A 16,085-nucleotide genomic window follows, 5' to 3' on the forward strand; every position below is an offset into this window, starting at 1 on the left:
CACCAACAGTGCAGGAGGGCTCCTTTTTCACCACACCCTTTCCAGCATTTACTGTTTCTAGATTTTTTGATGATGGCCATTCTGACCATTGTGAAGTGATACCTCACTGCAGTTTTGATTGGCATTTCTCTAATGATTAGTGATGATGAGCATCTTTTCCTGTGCCTCTTGGTCATGGGTTTGTCTTCTTTGGTGAAATGTCTATTTAGGTCTTCCACCCATTTTTTAAATTGAATTGGTTTTTTTTTTGATACTGCGCTCCATGAGCTGTTTGTATATTTTGGAGATTAATCCTTTGTCTGTTGTTTCATTTGCAAATATTTTCTCCCGTTCTGAGGGTTGTCTTTTCATCTTGTTTATGGCTTCCTTTGCTGTGCAAGAGCCTTGAGGTTTAATTAGGTCCCATTTGTTTATTTTTGTTTTTATTTCCATTACTCTAGGAGGTGGGTCAAAAAAGATCTTGCTGTGGTTTATGTCAAAGAGTGTTTTTCCTATGTTTTCCTCTAAGAGTTTTATAGTGTTTCATCTTACATTTAGGTCTTTAATCCATTTGGAATTTATTTTTGTGTATGGTGTTACGTAGTGTTCTAATTTCATTCTTTTACAGGTAGCTGTCTAGTTTTCCCAGCAGCACTTATTGAAGAGGCTGTCTTTTCTCCATTGTATATTCTTGTCTCCTTTATCAAAGATAAGGTGACCATACGTGCATGGGTTTATCTCTGGGCTTTGTATCCTGTACCATTGATCTATATTTCTGTTTTTGTGCCAGTACCATACTGTCTTGATTACTGTAGCTTTGTAGTATAGTTTGAAGTCAGGGAGCCTGATTCCTCCAGCTCCATTTTTCTTTCTCAAGATTGCTTTGGCTATTCGGGGTCTTTTGTGCTTCCATACAAATTGTAAAATATTTTGTTCTAATTCTGTGAAGAATGTCATTGGTAGTTTGATAGGGATTGCATTGAATCTGTAGATTGCTCTGAGTAGTATAGGCATTTTCACAATATTGATTCTTCCAATCCAAGAACATGGTATATTTCTCCATCTGTTTATGTCATCTTTGATTTCTTTCTTCAGTGTTTTATAGTTTTCTGAGTACAAGTCTTTCGCCTCCTTAGGTAGATTTATTCCTAGGTATTTTATTCTTTTTGTTGCGATGGTAAATGGGATTGTTTCCTTAATTTGTTTTCCTGGTTTTTCGTTGTTAGTGTATAGGAATGCCAGAGATTTCTGTGCATTAATTTTGTACCCTACAACTGTACCAAATTCATTGATTAGTTCTAGTAGTTTTCTGGTGGCATCTTTAGGATTCTCTACATATAGTATCATGTGATCTGCAAACAGTTACAGTTTTATTTCTTCTTTTCCAATTTGGATTCCTTTTATTTCTTTTTCTTCTCTGATTGCCATGGCTAGGACGTCCAAAACTATGTTGAATAAGAGTGGCGAGAGTGGACATCCTTGTTCCTGATCTTAGTGGAAATGCTTTCAGTTTTTCACCATTGAGTATGATGTTTGCTGTGGGTTTGTCATATATGGCCTTTATTATGTTGAGGTAGGTTCCCTCTATGCCTGCTTTCTGGAGAGTTTTTATCATAAATGGGTATTGAATTTTGTCAAAAGCTTTTTCTGCATCTATTGAGATGATCATAAGGATTTTATTCCTTAATTTTTTGATATGGTGTATCACATTGATTGATTTGTGTATATTGAAGAATCCTTGCATTCCTGGGATAAATCCCACTTGGTCATGGTGTATGATCCTTTTAATATGTTGTTGGATTCTGTTTGCTAGTATTTTGTTGAGGATTTTTGCATCTATGTTCATCAGTGATATTGGTCTATAATTTTCTTTTTCTGTGATATCATTTTCTAGTTTTGGTATCAGGGTGATGGTGGCTTTGTAGAATGAATTTGGGAGTTCATTTGGCTTCGTAGAATGAATTTGCCACTCCCTTCTGGCCTGCAGAGTTTCTGCCGAAATCAGCTGATAACCTTATGGGGATTCCTTTGTATGTTATTTTTTGTTTTTCCTTTGCTGCTTTTAATATTTTTTCTTTGAATTTAATTTTTGTTAGTTTGATTAATATGTGTTTTGGTGTGTTTTTCCTAGGATTTATCCTGTATGGGACTCTCTGTGTTTCTGGACTTGGGTGACTATTTCCTTTCCCATGTTAGGGAAGTTTTCCACTAGAATCTCTTCAAATATTTTCTCAAACCCTTTCTTTTTCTCTTCTTCTTCTGGGATCCCTATAATTCGAATGCTGGTGTGTTTAGTGTTGTCCCAGAGGTCTCTGAGATGTCAATTCTTTTCATTCTTTTTTCTTTATTCTGCTCCTCGGCAGTTATTTCCACCATTTTGTCTTCCAGCTCACTTATGCGTTCTTCTGCCTCAGTTATTCTGTTATTGATTCCTTCTAGTGTATTTTTCATTTCAGTTATTGTATTGTTCATCTCTGTTTGTTTGTTCTTTAGTTCTTCTAGATCTTTGTTAAACATTTCTTGTATTTTCTCAATCCATGCCTCCATTCTATTTATGAGATTCTGGATCATCTTTACTATCATTACTCTGAATTCTTTTTTAGGAGGATTGCCTATTTCCTCTTCATTTATTTGGTCTTGTAAGTTTTTACCTTGCTCCTTCATTGGTGACATTTTTTTGCCGTCTCATTTTTTTTTCCTTTTTTTAAATGAGTGGGATTGTGTTTCTGTGTTACTGGTTGTTTGGCCTGAGGCTTCCAACACTGCAGTTTGTAGGGTGTTGGGTAGAGCTGGGTCTTGGTGCTGAGATGAGGACCTCCGGGAGACCTCACTCCGAATAATATTCCCTGGGGTCTGCGGTTCTCTGTTAGTCCAGTGGTTCGGACTTGGAACTCCCACTGCAGGAACTTCGGCCCGACCCCTGGCTTGTGAACCAAGATCCTGCAAGCCGCCTGAAGCAGCAAAAAAAAAAAACAAACAAAAAAAGGAGAATAACAAAGTAAAAAATAAAATTAGACTAGGAAACTAACAGCTATGTTAGAAAAAAATAAAAATATAGGTGAAACAGCAACCAGAGGGTAAAACAGAACCACAATAGTAAAAAAGAGGAGAAAAAAAAAAAGATGGAAAAGGTCTTGGCTGTGGAGGGCGGGGCCTAAGCAGGGGTAAGGTTTGGGTAGTGGGCGGGGCCTATGCTTAGTACCCACAGAGCTGGAATGGGGGCGTGGCAGGGGGCTTAGGCTCAACAGAACAGAAGTGGCCCTGGCGTTCCTCCTGCTCTGGTCTCAGAGGTTGGAGGGCCCCACCTGGGGGCCCAGCAGGCTTCCTGGGCTTGAGTGGGTGGGGCAAAGGCCCTCCACTCCTCTCTTGCTCCTCCCATCCTGGAGGAGCCCTCCTGCCTGCCTCTCCTGATCTCCCCGGCCTCCCTTCTACACCCCCAGCACCAACCCAACCCAGAGGGGACCCCTGAGGGCATAGGCCCCGGCCCGAGAGCTGGGCAGACTTCCCTGGCCTACTGGGCAGGGGAAACACTGGGCCTACTCCCCCCTGATCTGAGCCCCTGAGGGTCCCTCCAGGCTTGGGAACCCCTTCTCCCTCTCAGCCACCCCTCAGGGGCGCCAGTCCTGTCTGGCCTCCACTTCTCCTCCCTCCTCAGTTCCTCCATGTCCTACCAGTTCGCTTGGGGGTTCTTCCCATCTCCCTGGGCATCGGGGTCCCCCATCAGCATCTGGCAGGTGCCCTAGTTGTGGGGAGATGTGAACTCTGTGTCTTCCCACACCGCCATCTTGACTCCTCCCCTTGCATGTATATTTTTGAATTGTAGTTTTGTCTGGATATACGCCCAGGAGCAGGATTGCTGGGTCATACTGTAGCTCTATTTTTAGATTTTTGAGGAATCTTCATACTGTTTTCCATAGTGGCTGCACTAACTTATGTTCCCACCAACAATGTAGGAGGGTTCCCTTTTCTCCACACCCTATCCAGTATTTGTTATTTGTAGACTTTTTAGTGATGGCCATTCTGACTGGTGTGAGGTGGTACCTCATTGTCATCTTGATTTGCATTGAGAGACAAATTTTAATTTGGATGGTAATTTCTTATTTGACTCAATTCATCTACCTATCTCCTCCCTCTAAGTGATTTGGGTGTGTAATACCATAGGGTAAGTTTTAAACTATGTTCTGCCACTTTCAACTTATATGTTCTTGGCAAACTACTTTCTTGCTCTGGTCTTCACTTTCCTGATCTGTGAAATGGACATAACTGTGCTAACTTAGCCAGGACCAAGAGGAGAATATATTTGCTATGCACATATGCGGTATTCACAAACATCAGTCACGACCACACTTTTGCTTATGTGCCCTGGGGCCAGAGGAATTCACTGCAGTGCTCCAGCCCCTTTGGGAAATGGGGAGTGAGGAGAGAAACACCCTTCCCCCTGCCACCAACTTTTACCTGACTTCTGGCCTGGGGTAAGTCAATGAAACAGATTGTTTTCTGACCTTTTCTAAATGAGATGTGCTCAGAAGTATCATGAAGAGCCAATTTTCTTTTTTAGAAGCAACTTCATGCAAATGATAAGGCTTTGCTCATAGGTCTGACCAGAGCACACCCAGGGTTGGGAGCCAATCATTTGGATTTGCTGCAAAAGACCAATTTGTGATAGGGCCACGCTGTGGGGACTGGCTAATTTATCTCAGTCATCTAAAGAGCACAGTGCTGAACAGAACCAGGGTTCCAGATTGATCTATGTGTGGGCTGCTTGGCCATGTAACATGCTATCCTCTTAATCCTATCTAGTCTCCTGCTACTTTGTCATAGGACCTTTCTCTTGGCCAGTTAGCAGGACACTGAATGATTGATTCAAAGTGGGAATAAATGATAGAGACAGAGATCAGGGGAAAATAAGGTAGAATTTTTTTAAGTACAGTATGCATACAAAAATATAAAAAACAATGAATTTTCAAAGCGAACACACCCACAGAACTCCATCCAGGTCAAGAAGCAGAACACTACCTGGATTCCCAAAGCCTTCCTCATGTCCCCTTTTAACCACTACTCTCTCCTCTAGGGAGGATTAATTTTGCAAAAAGCCAGATCAGGAAGGGGTGAGACGTCCTGAAGGCCATCAGTATAGAAGGCAAGACGCAAAGCAGCGAGTAGGATGTGAGCATACGGTTCTTAACTGTTAGGCCAGTCTCCCTCTAGTCACACACAGTGACAAGAGCACAAGTTCAATGGCAGCCTGGGGCAGTGCAGTGAGACCTGGACCCACTGGCAGTGTGACTGCAGACAAGTTACTTCCCTTTTCTCATTTCCCCCCATTGTAAAAAGGAAAAATAGAATGTCTACCTTGAAGGCTGCTGAGACAATTAAGTAAAATCATGCATTTATATTCCACAATATTAACTTAGTAGGCGCTCAATGAATAGGAACTGCTGTTTTGCCATCATTATTATTGGTGAGTTACATTATACAGCATCACCCCAAACCCAAGACCTGTGTGTGCTGCTGGAGGGATCGCCTCTGGTTCCCTTCATCTACTACAAAGAGCATGTTATTTGAGCAACCTATTTTTTTTTTTTACAGTTTATTTAAACCCTATCAAGTGTCTTGAGTGGAGAGTGCCAAGTTCAATTCGGAAGTTGATGCTGCACTCTACCAACTGGTTTGTATATTTTATTTAGCAAGCAATTATCCTTATTAATTGTCAGGAAAAAAGTTTTCATTCCATTTCACAAACATTGTTATTTGAGGACCGTGTCTTCGGGGTGACACCTGTAAAAACAACACAGTGACCCTTCTACACACTTGGGCTTGTTTGACATCTTGGAGACTACCTCCCTTTATTTCAACAGGCCTCAGCCCCAACCCCTGAGAGTCCCCTTCACTAGAGCTTTAATTGCCACCCCAGCTTTAATCTATGTCATTAGCAGGGACTGCAAGAGGTGAAGTCTTGTGTCTGTGCTCACCGACAGATACAAGGCTGATTCCTACAAACATCCCTGAGGACCAGGCTACAGATGCCCAAGAGTTAATTCAACCTGCTTCATCAAATAACTGAATTGTTTCTGGGCAATCAAGGCCCAATCTCAGCTCTGCCACTAGCAATTAGTTAGGACTGCTGACAAACATTGAGCAGAGATGGATGGCTGTTCCCCATGGGGAGGGCTGCAGGAGCCCTGCGGGAGTGTCAGGAAAAGAGGAGAACACAGAGGGTCCAAGAGCTGTGATGGGTAAACTGAAAAAAGTAGGGTGTCGTGTTTAGAATGTCTTCCTCAAACCATTTCTGTGAGTTGTTCAAATCTTGTTATGGCCACTCTTTTTAGTCATATGTATTGTGGTGGGTTGAGAAACGTGTTCCCTATTCTGTTCTTCTAAAGGACACAGAAGCAGGTGGGGGTAGTGACTGGTTCAACTTCTTCTTAACAGGTAATGACAATTTTCATGGCCTCATTTTTCAACAAATGGTGCTGGGAGAACTGACTATTCACATGCAGAAGAATGAGATTGGACCCTTACCTAAAACATATACAAAAATTAACTCAAAATGGACAAGGACCTAAATGTAAGACCTAAAACAATAAACTCTTAGAAGAAAACTGGACAAAAGCTTCACAACATTGGATTTGGCAATGGTTTCTTGGATATGATACCAAAAGCACAGGTAACAACCACAAAAACAACAAAATAGACAAATTGGACTTCATGAAAATTTTAAAATTTTGTGCATCAAAAAACAATATTGGGGCTTCCCTGGTGGCACAGTGGTTGAGAGTCTGCCTGCCAATGCAGGGGACACGGGTTCGAGCCCTGGTCTGGGAAGATCCCCCATGCCGCGGAGCAGCTGAGCCCGTGTGCCACAACTACTGAGCCTGCACGTCTGGAGCCTGTGCTCCGCAACAAGAGAGGCCACGATAGTGAGAGGCCCGCGCACCGCGAAGAAGAGTGGCCCCCACTTGCCGCAACTAGAGAAAGCCCACGCACAGAAGGAAAGACCCAACACAGCCAAAAGTAAATAAATAAAATTTAAAAAAAAAAGATTCCAGGCCTTTAAGAAAACAAAACAGTGTCCTTTCCTTAAATTTAAAAAAACAAAAACAAAAACAAAAAACAAAAAACATTATCCACAGAGGAAAAAGGCCACCCACAGAATAGGAGAGAATATTTTCAAATCATATATATTATAAGAGACTAGTATCAAGACTATGTAGAGAACTCCTAAAACTCAACAACAAAAAACCAAACAACCTGACTCAAAAATGGGCAAAGGACTGGAATAGACATTTCTCCTAAGAAGATATCCAAATAGTCAATAACGTGAAAAGCTGCTCAACATCACTAATCATCAGGGAAATGAAAATCAAAACTACAGTGAGATACCACCTCATACCCATTAGGACGGCTACTATCAAAAGAGCATAAAACAACATGTTGGTGACTATGTGGAGAAATTAGAACCCCTGTGCACTGTTGGTGGGAATGTAAAATGGTGCAACTGCTATGGAAAACAGTATAGCGGTTCCTCAAAATATTAAAAATAGAATTACCATATGATCCAGCTATTCTACTTTGGGGTATATACCCAAAAGAATCAAAAATAGTCTTGAAAAGATGTTTGTACAACCAGGTTCATAGCAGCATTATTCACAATAGCTAAAACGTGGAAGTAACCTGTGTCCATTGACCAATGAATGGATAAGCAAAATGCGGTCTATTCATACAATGGAATACTATTCAGCCTTAAAAAAGAAGGAAATTCTGCTACATGCTACAAGATGGACAAACCTTAAGGACATCATGCTAGGTGAAATAAGCCAATCACAAAAGACAAATACTGTATGATCCCACTTGTATGAGCTACTTAGGGTAGTCAAAATCCTAAAGACAGAAAGCAGAATGGTGGTTGCCAGGGGCTCGGGGTAGGAGAGAATTGGGAATTATTGTTTAATGGGTATAGAGTTTCAATTTTACAAGATGAAAAGAGTTACAGGGATAGATGGTGGTGATGGTTGCACAACAATGTGAATGAATTTAATACCACCAAACTGTACATTTAAAATAGTTAAGATGGCAAATTTATGTTATGTGTATTTTACCACAATGGAAAAAAACATTTTAAATAACCATGGCTTCCGTGATCCCTCGCTCTAAGCCTTCAGAAAGCACTTGGTAATATCTGGTCAGATGCTTCTTGTCCTCAGAAGAAAGAAAAGATATATTCTTTGCTCTCTGGCTTCCTTTTTACAATGCCCATCCTCTCCTCCCCATCCAATTCCATCTCGTCTTTGGGCTCATCCCACCTCGAGGCTCCTACAGGTGGCAGCCCCCGTCCTCCCCCTACTACCTACGGTCCTGACTCTGCAGGGCCGGACATGCTGCGCTTTTCAGTCAGGGCTGCTTGAAGTCTTCTCTTTGTAAACGCTGGGATCCCTGGCAAACCTTTGCTTTTCACAGAGACAAGATCCAGCTCATGCTTCTGACCCCTTGGGAAGCTTTCCCAGACCTACGTGAGAAAACTTGATCTCTGCCCTCCTTGCTGCTGCCTTTACAGGACGTGGAGCCCAGCACTGACCCGTTTGCATGGGAATGGATTCTTCATGTATTGGTCTCACACTCTGTGACCCTCTGAAGGCTAGGGGCACCATTTTATTATTGCCCTCTACTTGTTTGGCTTTGAGCTCAGTGCCTGGCACATACCAGGCACGTGGCCATCCCCTAGACGGATGGACGGATAAGTTTCTGTGCTGACCATTCACCATAAAAAATGTCAGTTACCTGCTTCTTTTGTCTAAATTTTTCTCTACTGAGCATATATCTGAGTAAAACAGTAATTGGAAAAGATACATGTACCCCAATGTTCATAGCAGTGCTGTTTACAATAGCCAACATATGGAAACAACCTAAATGTCCATCAACAGAGGGATGGATAAAGATGTGGTATATATATACAATGAAATATTACTCAGCCATAAAAAAAAAACAAAATAATGCCATTTGCAGCAACATGGGTGGACCTAGAGATTATCATATTAAGTGAAGTCAGTCAGACAGAGAAAGACAAATATCATATGATATCACTTATATGTGGAATCTAAAATATGACACAAATGGACTTATTTACAAAACAGAAATAGACTCACAGACATAGAAAACAAACTTATAGTTACCAAAGGGGAAAGGGGGGTAGGATAAATTAGGAGGTTGGGATTAACATATACACACCACTATATATAAAATAGGTAACCAGTAAGGACCTACTGTATAGCACAGGGAACTATACTCAGTAGTTTGTAATAACCTATAAGGGAAAAGAATCTGAAAAAGAATATATATATAATCACTTTGCTATACACCTGAAACTAATGCAACATTGTAAATTAACTCTACTTCAATAAACAAACAAACAAAAAAACCCAAACCAAGTTACATTTCCAGTAGCCCCCTTGCCAGCCTCCCTTCTCTCTTGGCGGCCTTACTTCCCTCTTCCCTTTCAGCTCCCCCAATGGAAAATCTAGGGCCTAGTCTTCTAGGCCCATCACACTCCTTGACTTTGGGTTTATTTGACTGTATGCTTGTGGGGCTGGAACAGTAACGTTCAACTCTCACGTTAGCTGGGCATTCAACATTGTCCTACAACTGGCCCCCAAACTACTTATCCAGCCTCACAGCACAGCACCCTCTTTTATTACATATATCATCAGTTTTCATGCCTTCATACTTTTGTTCAAACTGGTCACTCCTGTAACTTCCTTCCCTGTCCTTTTGGCACCCTGCCATCTTATCCAGGTTCATACCAACCTCTAATGTTACCTCCACTGTCAAATGAGCTGCCTCCTTCTCTATGCGTCCCTAACACTTTGTACACACTTCCTGGATTGCATGTACCCTTTGTATCTTACAACGTTGCTATTCGTGTGCCCGCCTGCTGCCTGCGCTACTCTCCACAATTCTGTCTTCTCCATGTCAACATCTCTAGTACCTGTCCCGAGTGGGTACCCAGTAAATGCTTGTGAAACCAAAAAGACCCATAATTTGTCCTCCAAATGTCATTTTATTTAACGTAGATTTTAGGAAACTTAAGATGCGCTTAGATAAAATCAAGAGTGTAATTTTGAAAGGATTTCTCTATTAACTTTTTCTGACAACAGTTTTACTTATCAAGAGAAAGCAAGCCCATCATCATTAGCTGGGAATTCTTTTGTAAGATTTTTTCAAATTAGTAAAGCTGTCACTAGCTGAATCACACAGCCCTCATTACTTGATCATATGTGACGATGATTCAACTGTCATTAAATAAGAATTAAAATATTTCTCTGATGACCTTGATTTTAACATGCATTTTAATATGTATTGATGGTGCTCTAATAAGGACTTAGGCCGCAGAGTTACCACAGATTAGAAATCATTTTTTCCCTAATGCCAATTATTAAGGGTCAATTGACATTTTCATCTTGTGATTTTCAGGTACAACTGGCCCAGAGATGCCAGCTGAATGTGAAATACTTGATTCTGAAATGCAAGTCACAGAAACCGTGCCGTGTTTTGGAGATTAAAAATTGTTGCTTTATTTGGGGTCGGCCATGAAAAGAAATAGCCACATATGGAATGACTTTGCTTTGGAGGCATTGCTTTGTTTTTTAGTAGGTAAACCGGATTTATCTTCAGAAATGAAATGTTTCTCTGGATAATGTCTGATGGATGCACTGTGATTGAAACTTGCCCCTTCAGCAATCAGTTTGCCCTTTCACAGCACGCCACGCTCACTCACAACTTTCCCATAAACCAAATACTGTAACCAGGAGCCTCCTGCCAGTAAGAAGAGATGGAGAATGTACTGATGACTTCTCCCGACAAGGCCTCTGGTTCAGAAACTCCCCCGCCCAAGTCGAGGGGAAAGCCTGTTTGAGGTTCCTGAGCTGTTTTCTATCCATTTAGGTCACTTAACACCTTATCAAGCCAAGGCATTTAGAGAGCATTAAAATTAATGTCCAAGAACATTAAATGTAAGTGAACATATCCGGGAGATTTAATCACTCTGTCTAATCAACCTAAAGGCTCTAAAAGCTAGACAAGCAGTCCGTGCCAGGAGTTCCAGCAGAAAGATCAACGGATGCCAACATCCCTAACACCAGATCGCAAGCTTCAAAACAAGGGCCAGTCAAAAGTGACAGACTCCAACCGTGATGATGTATGGAGACCTTCTCGGGTGACCTGAGGTGGCAACCCGCAATGTAATGACTCATCAGTGAGGAAGAAACAGTGGAGAGGGATCAGGGAAACAGGAATCTGGTTCTGACATGTAATGTATGCCTAGAAATGAGTGTCAATTTCACCCAGACAGCCTTTTTAGCCTTGAAAAATTGGATCAACACAAATGAATGGAGTTCTGAAAGTTCAAAAGGTTTTCTTTGAGGAAAAAAAAAAAGAAAAAAGAAAGAAGAAAAGATTGCTTCCTTAAAATCAAGCAATCACTCAGGAGGCCTACAATGCTATTTCTTCCAAATGTCTCTCATTACCACTCCGAATATTTTTGTCTCAGATTTATAGCAGTTTCGGTTTGTTTTCCCTCAAATCTTTTTCTTATCCAAAGAACCCCCTTTTAATTTGCAACTCGGAAAAAAATAAATTCCCCACAGACACTCAAAGGCAGCTGGTACCTAGTGTTGCAAATTCTACTTTCAAATGGATTCAATTTTTGCTCATTTTCAACCTGAATCCTTTTGTTCTGTGCAGCAGAAACATGTATTCCTATTTCCACTGCCTTTTGTACTTCTCTTGTTAAGACTTCTAGGCCCTGACTAAGAAATTCAAGCTTTTGAATGCAGATTAATAAAAATTAGAAACAAGAACAGATTTCTGCTCTCAAGAACACACACAGCTATACTGAAGTCACTGGGAGCAGTGAGTATCAGAGACTGGAGTCTGACTTGGCAGACAAATGTATTTATTGCATCTACATCTTAGTCACTTGGATCAGAGAGGCAAACTCATTTAACGATTCACTTATCGCACCAAAACCCCAAGGCTTGTTTCATCTTGGAAGATGTTCATGTGCCTTCTAGAGTGTGGGAGGTAGCAGAGGGTGTCCCTCAGGAAATTCCTCACTGGAGTGGCTTTTGTGTGGCAGTGATGTCCTCTTTGTGTTGGTTGGAAGGCTTTTAAAACGCAGAGTCTGCAGAGAGAAGACGATAAGACAGAGTGGCCCCAGCCCATCCACTGTGTAATTAGTTTCTGGTGAAATTAAAGGCTCTTCCGTGATATGTTATCTTGTTGTCAACTTGAACACAATTGCAAGAGATTTAACGCAAATCACACTATCCCCCCTGACATCCCCTCATACCTCACCCCCAACACACACACACACACACACACACACACACACACACACAAAGGATTTGCAGTTTCCATTTAGAGTAGGTCTGCCCTTCCTCCATCCTGCTGAGTAAAATTTGCTACTTTTACAAGGTGGATTGTCCTTAGTCAGATCAATACAGATGAAAGCCATACACCGAAGAAGCCCACATGTAAACTTTCCTTTGAGTTGTAACTGATGTTATTCTCTGTATATTTAGGTCTAGCAAATGTAGCTCCAAGCCAGTTTGAGCTAGCTCAGTTTTTAAGAGTATTAGAAATATCCCACTTTTTTTGGTGGGGGAAGGGTTATGGTACTTTAGTTACACTTAGGATCTGAGACTTTGAAATGATTCCCTGGGTTCATTTCCAGGTTGGGGGTGGGGTGAGGTGGAGATGGGGGATCGCAGGCTGGTTTCCAATTCAGTCCTGTTTGCAAGGGCAACCTGACCCCACGTATACAGGGCTCCACACAACAGGCCTTTGCTCTTCGAGGTAGGGGTCTCCGATTTCAATTATTTTTGAAAAGGGAAAACCTGGACTCAATCCATCTAAGTGAAGGGCAGGTTTTTTAGTTTATTTAACTCTCAAAGGAAAAAAATCCCCCTTAGACACATCTCTTTGGTTACAAATCTATTTTAACCTTTTCCAGGCACGACATATTTCCCTTCCCAGTTTCCAGTCTGTAAACCTAAGGGGTGCACGGGAACAGCCCTTCCAGATCGTTAAAGCATAAAGTTAGTTGTTCCTCTATCACGTGTTGACCAAGATGGCATCCTCACCACACGCGCGCACACACACACACACACACACCGTGCTAACTCCTAATGGACTGTTGTCCTTGAACGTAACCACCTGCCTCATCTGTGGGATTATTTGCTGCTCCTTAGAGCATATATTACTTGAATTCTCAAGAATTAAGTGTCCAGACCGAAGGGAACCTTTCACAAAGCAAAGGGAAAATGAATTAGCAGAAAATCAGCAAGCAGCGAAGGTAAATCTAAATTGCATTCCATAGATATATGTATACTTGGCTGAAACATGGCAAAATGGAGCCAAAAAATGGAATGTTTTTAATCTAAATACTGCATCAATCCATTGGTTTAATATAATACCTCACTCCTTATAAATATGGTTAAAAGTGATGAGTACAACCCTGAAAAAATGATCACAGCCAACAATGAATGCCTAAGAAATGGGCTGCTGGGTTTAAGGCACTGAGTCTGTCAGGCAGGAAGGAGAAAGCTCCTCTGGGAGGAGAGAGACTGTTACATCATCTGTAAATTGGTCCTGCTCATTTTATGAGGTGTATGACAGAGTTAAAAAATTGTCTACGCACAAATGTGTGGTCCATAAATCAACAGACAGAGGTATCATATCATGTCTAAAGGACAGTGCAACACAGATTCAATGAATTTTCCTTACTAATAATATTAACTTCAGAAATTGTTTCCATCCATTCCAGATTTTTATGAGGAGGATTTACAACCAGATCTACATAATACTTCATGCAAGACATCTTCGCTGGAGGGAACATTGCATTGGGCCAGAGTGCGTTGTCTCAGATCCGACTCGGTGCCTTGACTTCTTGGAATCAGCTAACAGAACACCAGGCTGAGCACCTCCAAGCCATGCCCCAAGAGACTCTGGCATCAAGGTCAGTGATCCACACGCAGGCTTCAAGACATTTTAAAAGATCAAGTGGAGAGAGGGCACCAAAAGTTATCTGACGTGGAGGTAGGGTGATATAGTGGTCCACATGCGGACCTTGGAATCCAACTGCCTGGGTTCAAATCCTGGCTCTATTACCACTAGCCATGTGAACATGGACAACTTAATGCCCCTGAGCTCCAGTGTTCTCATCTGTAAACTGGAGAGCACCACAGAGCCTGCCTCAGAGGGTTGTTGTAAAGATAAAATGAGGTTATACATATAAAGCACTTAGAATGTGATACAGAGTAAGCACTAAGTGAATGTTAGCTCTTGATTTTTGCCAATGGATAGGGGAAGTACCACATAGGACCACTGCTGGAAGAAGACTTCACACATGGCTGCCTCCAAGATTGTATCCACAGGGTACACTGGTGAAAATCTCCTTCTGGCATCCATATAAGAGCAGGAAAGGATGTAAATCAACTATACTTCAATAAAATAAATTAAAAAAAGAAAAAAAGATTACTTCCATGTCCTGGCTATTGTAAATAGTGCTGCAATGAACATTGGGGTGCATGACTCTTTTTGAATTATGGTTTTCTTAGGGTATATGCCCAGTAGTGGGATTGCTGGGTCGTATGGTAGTTCTATTTTTAGTTTTATAAGGAACCTCCATACTGTTCTCCATAGTGGCTGTATCAGTTTACATTCCCACCAACAGTGCAAGAGGGTTCCTTTTTCTCCACACCCTCTCCAGCATTTATTGTTTGTAGATTTTTTGATGATGGCCATTCTGACTAGTGTGAGGAAGCAACCTAAGTGTCTATCGACAGATGAATGGATAAAGAAGATGTGGTGCATATATACAATGGAATATTACTCAGCCATTAAAAGAAACGAAATTGAGTTATTTGTAGTGAGGTGGATGGACCTAGAGTCTGTTATACAGAGTGAAGTAAGTCAGAAAGAAACACAAATACCATATGCTAACACATATATATGGAATCTAAAAAAAAGTGGTTCTGATGAACCTAGGGGCAGGATAGGAATAAAGACGCAGATGTAGAGAATGGACTTGAGGACACGGGGAGGGGGGAGGGTAAGCTGGGATGAAGTAAGAGAGTGGCATGGACATATATACACTACCAAATGTAAAATAGATAGCTAGTGGGAAGCAGCTGCATAGCACAGGGAGATCAGCTCGGTGCTTTGTGACCACCTCGAGGGGTGGGATAGGGAGGGTGGGAGGGAGACCCAAGAGGGAGGAGATATGGGGATATATGTATATGTATAGCTGATTCACTCTGTTATAAAGCAGAAACTAACACAACGTTGTAAAGCAATTATACTCCAATAAAGATGTTAAAAAAAAAAAGAAAAAAGAAATCAATTGACCATATTTTTTAAAAAGGAGCAGGAAAGGAGAAGCATGAAGAAGGAGAAGCGTAACTGATGCCTTCTTGCTGAGCAACAACTGCTTTTTTTTTTATATATATACATATATCCCCATATCTCCTTCCTCTTGAGCCTCCCTCCCACCCTCCCTATCCCACCCCTCTAGGTGGTCACAAAGCACCGAGCTGATCTCCCTGTGCTATGCGGCTGCTTCCCACTACCTATCTATTATACATTTGGTAGTATATATTAGTCCATGCCACTCTCGAAGGAACAACTGCTTTTTTCCATTCATTTATTGAGCAACAGACATGGCTCAAGGACAAGTAATAGACCAATGAAACAAATAGATGTCGTCCCTTGATGGGTGAGTCTTATAGTCTACCTCTTCCTCCCACTTGTAGGCCTGAGGAATCTGAACTAATCTTCTGCCATGCAGAGATCACCACGTTCCTCCTTGGAGCCCCTGTGGTTTAGGACACAAGCCCCCAAACTGTCTGTGGTATAACACATGACCAACCGCTTTCAGAATTTCAGGGGTTTGTGGTAAATACTGGTATGAAAATGAACAGGTAATATCTTGATAATTTCTACGTTGTTTAGTCATGTTTATGTATTTGTTATTTTTAACCTGCTTAGTTCTCCAAAGGTCATGAGCCAACATAAATTATATCCTCTACAATAAGACAAAAATAAAGTGGAGG

At 41.4% G+C, this 16,085-nt stretch overlaps 1 protein-coding gene across 2 annotated transcripts in view; it reads right to left on the reverse strand.

The window, feature by feature from the left end:
• Nucleotides 1-405: 405 nt before the first annotated feature.
• The window catches only part of LOC309652229 (uncharacterized protein), a 179,356-nt gene continuing 163,676 nt past the window's right edge, over nt 406-16,085 (reverse strand). For both annotated transcript variants that reach the window (XR_014258612.1, XM_082445806.1), the window contains one exon: nt 406-2,930. Coding sequence is in view for 1 of the 2 variants with exons in the window: in XM_082445806.1 (XP_082301932.1) it covers nt 2,640-2,930 (291 nt within the window). In the remaining variant the exon portion in view is untranslated. The remainder of the gene's footprint in view (nt 2,931-16,085) is intronic.

Source organism: Balaenoptera physalus, assembly GCF_965194825.1.
Source record: "Balaenoptera physalus genome assembly, chromosome: X".
Lineage (NCBI taxonomy): Eukaryota > Metazoa > Chordata > Mammalia > Artiodactyla > Balaenopteridae > Balaenoptera > Balaenoptera physalus.